The sequence below is a fragment of the Mesoplodon mirus genome (genome assembly GCF_964341445.2).
Source record: "Mesoplodon mirus genome assembly, chromosome: 13".
Taxonomy (NCBI): Eukaryota; Metazoa; Chordata; class Mammalia; order Artiodactyla; family Ziphiidae; genus Mesoplodon; species Mesoplodon mirus.
In genome coordinates, this window is record NC_138989.1 from 16,796,252 (window position 1) to 16,807,643 (window position 11,392).

An 11,392-nucleotide genomic window follows, 5' to 3' on the forward strand; every position below is an offset into this window, starting at 1 on the left:
CCTCCCCACCTGCCTGGAACCCAGAGGGTTTCTGGCTCAGATTCTCCAATGGAGGAAGTGGTTTGCTGGAGGTTCAGCATCATGGTGGGTGTCTGCAGTTCACACTCATTTAATCATCAGCCACCTTCAAATATTTATTAAGCAACCGCAGACAGAACTGAGCCATACTCGGAGGTTAGAGACACTTGAACAGCAGGTAAGATCCCTGTCTTCAACGGGCTTACAGGGCAGAGGGGGAGACAAAAGGAAAAAAGCCCAGTGTACACAGATCTGTGAAGTTACAGTGAAGCAGGAGGGTCAAGAGGCTGGCTAGTTTTAACCGGAAAAAAAACCTTCTCAAGAAGGTGACTGCAACTGAGACCTTAAGGGCTGAGAGTGAAAGGAGACAGACAGGTCAGGAGGCTATTTTCTGCAACATGGACAAAGGGTCCAGTCTTCGGGCAGAGCTAAGTGGTTGGAGTGGTCAGAAGTCAAAGCTAACTCAGAGAATGCAGTTCAAGAAGCCCCCTAGACTTGGCAACTGTGTGTTTGCCGTAAATGCAGGGCAGAAAGAAAGCATTTTTAGAACCTTCCAAAGTGGGCCCGCTGCAGGCAACAGAGAGGGCCGATGCAAGGGCGGGAGCTGTCGAATTCAACAAACCAGTGCCATGAAGGATGGGCTTCCAGTGTAGCCGACTCTGATTTTTCGAAAGAAATAACATGCGGATTTTTGGGTGCAATCTCCTGATACTTTAAATACTAGCAACTAATTCAGAACATTTTTAAATACCACGCAGGCCAAGTAACACGGGTCTGCAGGCCAAACCCAACCTGCGAATTCCCGTCTCTGCGTTAAGGTTTCCAACATGAAGAACCGAAAAGAGAAGGGGTTGGGCACTCAAAGACCTAAGATCAAGTTTTTGCAACATTATCTGTGGTGATACTGGGTGTGACCCCTTCCTCTATGTGCCCTGAGCTGCAGTTTAGCTTCCTCATCTGTAAAATGGGGGAAGCTACCACATACCCCAAAGGGCTGTTGTCAGAATCATCATCAATGACGAAGCACATGAACATGTTTCCTCAACCTTAAAATGTTGCAGAAATGGGGCTTCCCTGGCGGCGCAGTGGTTAAGAATCCCCCTGCCAATGCAGGGACACGGGTTCGAGCCCCAGTCTGGGAAGATCCCACATGCTGCGGAGCAACTAAGCCCACGATCCACAACTACTGAGCCTGCGCTCTAGAGCCTGTGTGCCACAACTACTGAAGCCCGTGCGCCTAGAGCCCATGCTCCGCAGAGAGAAAAGCCACCACAATGAGAAGTCTGCACACCGCAATGAAGAGTAGCCCCCGCTCACCGCAACTAGAGAAAGCCCACGCACAGCAATGAAGACCCAATGTAGCCAAAAATAAATAAATAAAATAAATAAATTTTAAACTGTTGCAGAAATGGTTTAACACAGGCCAAGAGAGGGGAAGGGGCAATAACAGAGAGAGCAGACAACAAATGAGGCCGTGAAGAGAGAGTGAGAAGGAAATGAGCTGGGTCTTTGCTGGCGTACAGACCGGAAGAATCTGGACAATAGAATCCACGTCAGGGGTGGAAATATAAATTTAGGAGTTGCCAACATACCAGTGATAAAAGAGGTCACACAAGTAGATAAATTGACCTGGGTACCTAGGAGAGAAACAGGGAGCCCAGAAAAAGCTTTTGGGAAAATGCAATTTTGCGCCCCACAAAGGGATCAGAGAAGGAGGGGGGAAGGAAGCGGGGGGTTCTGCGGAGAAGCAGATTTTAAGGAAGGGAGGGGAAATATGGCTGCTACAGAGTGAGATGCATTCTTAGCAAAAGAGAAAACGTGGAAGAACGGCCCAGGCTGCATTAAAAACAGAAAAAGGAGCAGACTAAAGAAGTTAGCAGGGGCAGACGGGGGTGGGGAAAGGAAACCAGAAGGAAAGAGGATCCAGGTGTATCTGCGGATGGGTCCCATTAGACCGCGGATGTCGACACTGATGGGAGATGCTGGGGGGGTAGGGGGCCGCGCGGGGAGTTACAGGAGGTGTTGAGGTGGAAAAAAGGGGATACAGCAAACAGCAGACCGTCCTGGAGGGTCTGTCTGCTGTGTGCTGAGCGCCCCCACGTCCATATCACGAGGCCTCCTGACAACGAGGGAGGCGGCAGCTCCAGCTCAGTTCACAGCCCACTTGCAGCAGAGGGTCTTTCTGTTGCTGCAAGAGGACTGAGTGTCCATGGCTCATTCAGAAAGGCTCCCAGGCCGGCGTCCAGGAGAGTCGAGCCGTCTGAGGATCCTTGCGCTGAACCGAGAGGAGATCCCCGGAGGCCTCGGCCCACCTTGCTCGTGCTAGCTCACCCTGGGTTCCACTCTTTCAAGAGGCTGCAAGTGTGTGACTCGTTCTCTCCAACAAGAAAACAGAACAGAACATGGCTGTTTCTGCCAAGCGAGTTCTGAATAAGCTGCATTCCATTTCATTAAAACAATTACCTGAGTCCCAGCCAAGAATTACATAAAGCTTCCTCCCAGCACCACCCCTCCCCACCCCCACCCCCATAAAACACACATCATCCTGCTCCTCAAACAGGCAGTCAGGCTGGACACACGGCTCTGAGACCTCCCTAGGACGACCCCATGATCATGACCCAGCGGCCAGCCTCTGTATCCTTGCTCGCTGACAGACAGATGTGAGGCTCACAGAAAACCCTCGTGCGAAGCACTCCCCTTACGAGGGCCGACTGGCTGCCCAAAATGCTTCTAGTAGGCACCAGGGCCCTCAAAGCCAAGGGGGCCACTGGTTCCAGAACCCAGCTATTTCTCCCAAATAGATGGGAGGCCTGGTGGACAGGATTTGAGTCCGCACAAACCAAGACAAGAGAGACCTGGGAGTGGGGATTCCAGGAGAGGGAGCCTCAAGTCTGGAGAACTGGACAGCCAGAGGAGCTGCAAGAGCCAGGGGCCACTCTGGCCTCCGTTGCCCACAGGCTAATGGTGTTCCTTTGGCCACAGATAAGAGGTTCGTGATGTGAAGCGAATGGCATTTCGTCCCCTCCCCCAGTCTCCAGCTGCCCAGAGGCTGCTCTCTGCCTTTTGTAAAGCGTTGCTCTGCATCCCACCCAGGCAACCCCTTCCAAACTCCAACCAGAGCCCAGCATCTCCCTTGCCCTGACCCTGGTCCGGTTAACATCACCACACCCAAAATAACCCCAGAGGCTCCCTCCACACCAGGGAAGCTCACTGTCTTTGCCTGGCCCTGTCCTTTTTCTGCATGGGTCACCATGTGCCCCCATCCCCAGCTGAGAGTCACCAGTCACCACCATCCCAGAACCACTTGGCTCCTGTCTCTACCCACCCAGGGAGGCCGAGAGTCACTCAGGTCAACCACAGGTAGTCACTTATGAGCACCCCTGACCGAATAACTCCAAGCCCACTACAGAAAAGCAAGGTTCTCTTACTTTTTTCCCAGCTTTTTATCATGAAAATGTCTAAACATACAGAGAAGTTGAAAGGCCATTGCAATGAGCACCCCATATACCCTCTACCTAGATTCAGTCACAGTTAATGTTTTTGCCACTTTTTTGTACACACTTGCACAAAATTTCTCTCTCCTTCTCTCTCTACATATATACACAGTATATACACATATCCCCCTTTCTTTTTTTTTTACTACATCATTTAAAACTAAGTTGCAGACATCATGATATTTCACTCCCAAATACTTTCGCATGCACCTAAATAACAATGTTCTCCCATAAAACCACAATACCACAATCACACAAAAAATAAGCATTAAAAGGCCATCTTTAAGGGAAAATTTGGCCACTGGGGCTCTGCTGGGCCTGGCCAACCACATGTTCTGCCTGTCACTGGCCTAGCATCCAAGGCCTCCCTGGAGAGGCCAGCCCTGGGCCCCACTGGTTAGGCAATCAATCCATTAGTTGGAAGACTTATCTGGATGTGAATGGACGCTTGAGGCCGGATGTGACTCCAACTGAAAAGGCAACGTGGACCTGGGAGGCCGTGGTGGCTCCAGGCCTATCCCAGGTCAGGAGACCATCTCTGGACAGCCTGCCCCCCCCCTTTTTTTTTGGCCGCACTGCCCAGCATGTGGGATCTTGATTCCGTGACAGCGATCGAACCCAGGCCCCCTGCAGTGGAAGCGCAGAGTCCCAACCAATGGACCGCCAGGGAACTCCCCTGGATACCCCTATGAATCTGCTGGTTTGTCAAGATTTCTGGGAAAATTCAACTTCCTAATGCTTTCTCTCCCTCTCTCCCACAGGACATCCTCAATTCTCCACCTCAAAAGTTTCCTAGGACTTCCTCCTCTGGAAATGGGCTGGCTCCCAATGGCAGCCATGTGCAAACACCTGAACAAAGACAGGAGAGTGTATGGGGTGGGGGGGGCACAGAGGGCTCTGATTCCAACCACAAGGAGTGAAGAGGGAGCTCAGAACCCCCCCAGGTGCTCCGCAGCAGCTGTGCTGTAAGCCCGCAGCCCTCTCTTGAGGCGAACAGGTGACTGAAGAGGTAACAGGTAAGAGAGGAATGAGGTCCTCCACTGAGCAGGAGACACTGCCACAAGTGTCCAGCATCCCATCCTCAGCATGGCATCCCCAAGAAAGAACAAATGAGAGGGAAGAAGCCACAGAAAACAGGAAAAAGACAGATGTGAGACACTGAACAGAGAATGTGTGTCTGGGAAGGGGCAGAGAAGATTTTTAGCATCCTAGAAATGGAAAGCAATCAAACCAACAGGCAACCCAAGGGCTTTCCAGGTGGCGCAGTGGTTAAGAATCCACCTGCCAATGCAGGGGACACAGGTTCAAGCCCTGGTCCAGGAAGATCCCACATGCCGTGGAGCAACTAAGCCCGTGCGCCACAACTACTGAGCCCGTGTGCCACAACTACTGAAGCCCACGCGCCTGGAGCCCATGCTCCACAACAAGAAAAGCCACCACAATGAGAGGCCCTCGCACCGCAACAAAGAGTAGCTCCCACTCGCCGCAACTAGAGAAAGCCTGCATGCAGCAACGAAGACCCAACTCAGCCAAAAATAAATAAATAAATAAATAAATAAAATTTATTTAAAAAGAATCAGCCTGCCAATGCAGGGGACACGGGTTCAAGCCCTGGTCTGGGAAGATCCCACATGCCGTGGAGCAACTAGGCCTGTGCGCCACAACTACTGAGCCTGCGCTCTGGAGCCCGCGAGCCACAACTACTGAGCCCATGTGCTGCAACTACTGAAGCCCGCGCACCTACAGCCCGCGCTCCGTGACAAGAGAGGCCACTGCAATGAGAAGCCTGCGCACCACAACGAAAAGTAGCCCCCGCTCACCGTAACTAGAGGAAGCCTGCGTGCAGCAACGAAGACCCAATGCAGCCAAAAATAAAAATAAATAAATAAAGTTTTTAAAAAAACAGGCAACTGAGATCGATCCAGTATCATGAACAGACATGTAAAAATGGTTACAAGCCCAATCTGCATTTAAATCCCAGCTCTGCCACTCACTAGTTATAGAACTTGGGCAAGTGGGCACACCCTTTCTGTGCCTCCATTTTACCATCTGTAAAATGGGTACTAGTAATAATAACGGAACCTACACCTCACAGGGCCAACATGATTCAATGAAACAATGTATGTAAGGTACCCAGCACAGGGCCTGCACATAGTAAGTGCTCAATAAACATTACAGTAAGAGTTCTGCAAACATTGTAAAAAAGAAAAAGTGTCCTGCAGATGGCTGTTATTATTAACGAAGGCACTGAGACCAGGACAACCCAGAGGAGGGCTGGAACGAGAGTGAAGCTGGGAGGAAGTTTTTTCAACATCTCTGGCCTTGGAACAAGGTAAAGGCCCAAGGGAAGCTTTGGAGAGTCGGCACACTCAGGCACGATGAATAAATGGGGGAGGAGGGCTGGTCAGCACATCCACAGTTAATCTGGCCTCCCACTGGCCAACGTACAGCCACCCCTGGGGAAACTGGAAGAAAAGAATACTGAGATGTTCCCTCGGGGGACTTCAAACCCCCAGTGGCAGGGCTCTGGCCCCCAGCGGCCTGAACATTTCCACACTAAGCTATGGCTGCCCAGCAGAAAGGGCACCTGCTTAAGAATCCAGCACTCCGGGGTCTGAATTCCAGCTCTGCACCTCACTAGCACACAGCCCCGGAGAAGATCTGGCCCTGACGCAGAACCCCACTAGGAACTCACCATCACCCCATGGGCCGCGCCTGTCACAGGCCCAGCAGCTGGGTGCCCTGACCCTAGCCTAACACACAGAGGCACCACAGATGGGTGAGCCCAAAGTCCAGACTTTCCATGGAACAGAGAGGCTCCGTAGCCCGGAATGCCCCAGGCAACTCCCCTGCTCCCCAGTACTCCCCCCAAGGACAATGAGGCACTGTGTTCCAGAGGGTCAAGACTGCTAAGAAGCTGCACGAAGACAGGTCCAGATTCCAGCAGCAACTGGGCATTGCCAACAGCTGGCTATTCCCCCTGCAAGGGATGGGAAAGGCAAAGCTATCAAGGCCTGAACCAGACCACCCTTTGCCACCATGACCATATGGGACGGCCCCCAGGGCAGAAATGTAAAAGGTACCTAGCAATTACTCAGGAGGCCCCATGGCTCATCCCCCTGGTTAATTACCGAGCACTTACTACCTTATTATGATGAAGATGACCAAATCTGGAATTGGATCAATCTGGGTTACAATCCCAGTGCCCCCCACTGAATTTCCCTGACTCAGATTTCTGCATCTGTAAAGCGGAGATTAAACACCTCCCTCTCAGAATGGCTGGGATGATACCAAGGAATGCTGAGTAGGATGCCTGGCTCCCATCAAGCGCACGTGATCATTACTAGCCCCCAGCTGTGGTCACTGTCCCTACCCCCACCCCAAAGTGCACTAGACACATGAAGGAGGGGAGAGAGAGGAGTCCGGTCCGAAAACATAATCAGAGTGCATCTCAGTGTTATGGGAACTCTGTCCATGAAACTCCAGCCAGAAGTCGAACAGGGAGAACTCCCAGCCAAACCAGCATCTAAACAGTAATGAGAAAAGCCACCAGCAGCCACCCCGCAGCACAAAGCAGAGAGAACACACACAGAAGGGCAGGACATGCTGTGTTTATGTTTTTCTGCCCAGAGAGCTATAAATTTGTAACTTATTAAACAACACACAGTGAGTTTGTCACTAACAGCTACAGGAAGGGGAGAGTTCCCCAATTTTTCTTAAGACCAAAAAAGTCACAGCAGAGACTCTGACCCCTCTAGACTTGCTACATGTCAATCGCCCCTGTTTCAGGGACCAAGAGGCTCACAGCTGAGAGCACTCTCAGGAGAAAAATAAAAACAAGAGGCCTGGCCTATGTGTCCAGCCTAACTAGGAAAACAGCTGACGGGCAGGGTGCTGAGCAGCCATCCAGACAGCTGATGGGGCCTGAGCGCAGAGGCAAATTCCTCTCTCCTCCTGCACAGCCCATTCCTCCCACCCCAGGCTCCGCTCAGCCAGGCGTGGCTGGCCCCCTGGGAGCTTAGGCCAAGGAAGCTGGGCAGCCCAGATTCAGACAACTGAGGAGCCTATGGGGGAAAGCAGCAGAAGTTACAAGTGGCAGCCATACCCCACTGCGACCCCTCCTCAGGAAGAAAGGCCTCGGGGTACACAGAGCTGCAGACCTAGGAGCTAGGGATTAGGCTTTTAGCCATGATTTTGTCATTCTGTGGCTGTGCAGCCCTCGGCAAGTGAATCAACCTTTCTCAGCCTCAGTTTTCTCAATTTGTAGAAGGCAGGTAGTAACGATAGCAGTGGCCCTAAGGGGCTCTCAGAAAGGGCCGCTGTGAGGACAAGATGAGATGAGTTGAGGTACGGGGAAGCACTCCACGAACAGCAAATTTAAATTCCTACAATCCACTCTGCCAGGGCACTCTCTTTCCTTTCAGAGACGAACTCAGTTTCCTGGCCCTAAATGGAAGACTGTCAGAGGACAGGAATTCCAGCCTTCAACTGCAAACTCTAAAAAGACTTTCTCAGTCCTTCAAACAGCAAGGGGACTGTCTAGAAGCAACAGAACCCCCATCAGCGTTTCAGAAACAGTAACTCTGCTCGCAAATTCCCACTGGGAAAGCATTGAGACTTTCAGATCCTGATTCGAAAAATATCCCCCCAGACTCCTTTCAGCTCAGTTATTTTTATGTGAAAAAAAAAATACCTGCCTGAAACCCATGCCAACCTTGAGTGTGTTGGAAAAATGGGTGCCAAGCCAGACCCAAAGGTAGAACTATGCTTGGCAACCATCTCACTCTGCAAAACAGGCAGGACCGGACACCATACCCAGCTCCAGGATCTCGGGGTCAGTGGGGTGGGGAGGCACCCTGATCCCAAAAGGAAGCCTCCGGGAAGCAGTCAAGTCCCAATCCTCCTCCCTGTCCCCTTGGAAATTCAGTGCCTACAAATAGCCAGTCTTAATTTAGTGCCCTGTGTGCTCAGGGGAGGCCCATCAGTCCTGTCTGATGAATCCACCCCTCAGAGCCTGAGACAGAGAAAGCATCAGCGGTCACACAAGCCACCCACAGTCCATAGAGGGAAGACAAGGCTCCTACAGAGAAGAAACTTTTCCCCCCTCAACTGCCCGGCTCAGAGGCCCTCCAGCTACAGGCGTGAAGGGGAGGGAGGGAGAGTGAATCCTCCCACTCCAGAGTTCACACCACTCAAGGCATTCCTAGAACCCTGGCACCAAGCTCCCTGGGTTTAGTGTCTGGTTCCAGGAGATACTTTCCCCTGCCCTAACACCAGGTCAAGACTGAACTGAGAAGAGTAACTTGGGAGCTCCACTAACAACGAAAACAGTAAAACTCTGTTCTGGGCATCTTAACTTCCTTACCTGAGTGGCTTCCCGCAAGCTATGCTGCTGAGGGGGTGGAGGGAACGTTACCAGCCTGGACAAGTTCAAAGATGGCCATACCTTGGGGCCCACTTCCCACCTCATTCCTCTGGCATTTCACCAGTCTGTCTCCCCAGCTTACTCTTCTAGGACGAGGCTGATCTGTGATATAAAAGGGGAGGGGCTGGTCCACAGAGTGGCCAGGGCAGTCAGTGAAATGGACTGGGGGGATCGGTGGGACAGGAGGGAAACTTGTCTTTGTGGCGGCTCAGAAGCTCATCAGAGGCTGTGTCCTCAGAGACTTATCTCTACTTGTGAATCTGACCCGTAAAATGAAAGGCGTCGGCTCGGTGGGGCTACCCCTGAAGTGGGGATGTCAGTCTGTGAAGGGGTGGTCCTCGAGGGGGTGGGAGCAGATCCTGGAATTGAGGGCCCCGCCTGTGAGATTAGGCAGCTGATCCCCAAGTTGGGTGTTCCATCTGTGCGATGGGGGTGGGGGAAAGGTCTGTGAAGTGAGGGTCCCACAGCTGGGGAGGTGGTCAGGTCCAGGCAGTGGGGGCCCGTCCCTGAGGCGGACGGGGCGGGTCCTTGACGTGGGTCCCTGAAGAGGGTCCCTGAAGCTGCTCTGGGAGATGGGGGTGGAACCCCGAGGTCGAGGGTCCGGAGGTGGGGCTGTCCTCGAAGCGAGGGGGTGGCAGCTGTGAGGACGGTGCGGGTCTGGCCTTGGCCTGGGACTCAGGCCCAGCGCGGGATCCCGGCCCCGCAGAACCCCGGCCGGCCGAAACCAGAGCCGGGACTCGGGCCGCCGCGGGTGGGATTCCGCCTGCCGCTCGCTCGTGCCCGCACCGGCCCGGGGCCGCGCACCCCTCGCTGCCTACTCCCTCGGCCTCCCGCTCACTCACCGAGGTCGTCCATGGCGGGGCCGCGGGCGCCGGGAGCCGGCTCAGCGTCGCGCTAGCTGCCCGTCCCGGGGCCGCTCGTCACCGCCGCGCAACTTTTCCGCCGCGAGCCTCGGCCCGGAACGGAACGCGCCGCCGCCGCGCGCGTCCCGCCCCCAGTCGCCCCCGCCTCGCGTCCCGCCCCCAGCCGCCCCCGCGAGCACGCGCGCCCCGCCCCCGCCGCGCGCTCCGTCCGTGGTCGCCCCCGCGAGGCTGCTGGCCCCGCCCCGTGAGCACGCTGGCCCCGCCCCCGCCGCCGGCCCACGAGAGCGCGCGCAGCCTGGACGGTGGGCGCCGCTGGGCGAGGCGGCAGCGCCGCCTTGTGGCCCAGCAGGCAGGTGGGACGCTCCCAGGCCTTCAGGCCCTCTCCTCTGTCAGTCTTTCTGTCTGAGAGTCACATGCCTGACTGGCTAACAGATCCATCTGCCTGTCTTGACATCTCACAGTCTGACCTATGTCTGTCCATCCATCACATGTCTGTCCACTGGAGAGTCAGATTTGTCCGTCTATCTCCCAGTTAAGTCGCCTCCCAAGGGGACTCTAAATCAGTACCAGGCGAGGCAGGGAACATTTGGAGGACCTTTCCTCAGGGCGCCCTCTGGATCGATGGCAGTGAAGCTCGCAGCCCAGGCTTTGGGGCCAGATTCAATATTTTCGAGGTTATATATCCTTTAATCTTCCACATATCCATCCTCTCTAGACGGAGATTTTTCCGAAACTCTGCATGGAGCAAAAAGGACCCCACCTTAGACGGTAAAGGAAAAGCTACAGGGAGGTTACACCCAGCGCTGGGTATAGTTTCCTGAAACACCCCACTGCCATCCCAGACTCCAGAGGGGTTTTGCTCCCACAGACTCAGAAATTGGGTAATAGGGGCTTCCCTGGTGGCACAGTGGTTAAGAATCCACCTGCCAATGCAGGGGACACGGGTTCGAGCCCTGTCCGGGAAGATCCCACATGCCTCACAGCAACTAAGCCCATGCGCCACAACTACTGAGCCTGCGCTCTAGAACCCATGAGCCACAACTACTGAAGCCTGTGCACCTAGAGCCTGTGCTCCACACCGAAGAGTAGCCTCCACTTGCTGCAAATAGAGAAAGCTCACGCGCAGCAACAAAGACCCAACGCAGATAAAAAAAAAAAAAGTTCCCCTTCCCACAGAAATCCAGCCCTCAAGACCCTCTGTGTCAGGTTAGGTCCTCCAGGAAGCAGATGTTGAGATAGAGTTGGAGGAGTGCCTGTGAGAGAGAAAGAGGAAGAGGCAGGACTGGCAAGGAGAAACTTGGATATGACAAAGATAAGCCAACTCAATTGGGAGCCCTGGAACAAAATTTCATTAGAGGAGTCCCCATTGGGCAGAAATGTCCAGGTCCCAATTCCCCCACCATGTTCAGCCATCAGCTGGGGATGCCCATGAAGTGTGTGACCTTGTCCTGAAGGCCCTGCATCTGGAAGCTGTCATTTCTCAAGCTGGATGATAAGCTCTTTTTTGAAGGCAGAACCAAGTGGCTCTCCTCTGTGGATGCCACATTCTCCTCCATTAAAATTCAAGAGCTAAGACTGCTTCCCAGCTAGGC

At 53.6% G+C, this 11,392-nt stretch overlaps 1 protein-coding gene across 3 annotated transcripts in view; it reads right to left on the reverse strand.

The window, feature by feature from the left end:
• Positions 1 to 9,922, reverse strand: part of PXN (paxillin) — a 44,261-nt gene extending 34,339 nt beyond the window's left edge. Inside the window, exon 1 of one of the 3 annotated variants that reach the window (XM_082640628.1) lies at positions 9,780 to 9,922. In XM_082640628.1, the coding sequence (XP_082496754.1) occupies positions 9,780 to 9,792 (13 nt within the window). In that variant the 5' untranslated portion in view covers positions 9,793 to 9,922. The remainder of the gene's footprint in view (positions 1 to 9,779) is intronic. The other 2 variants (XM_082640626.1, XM_082640627.1) reach the window with 2 other exon arrangements.
• Positions 9,923 to 11,392: the final 1,470 nt, after the last annotated feature.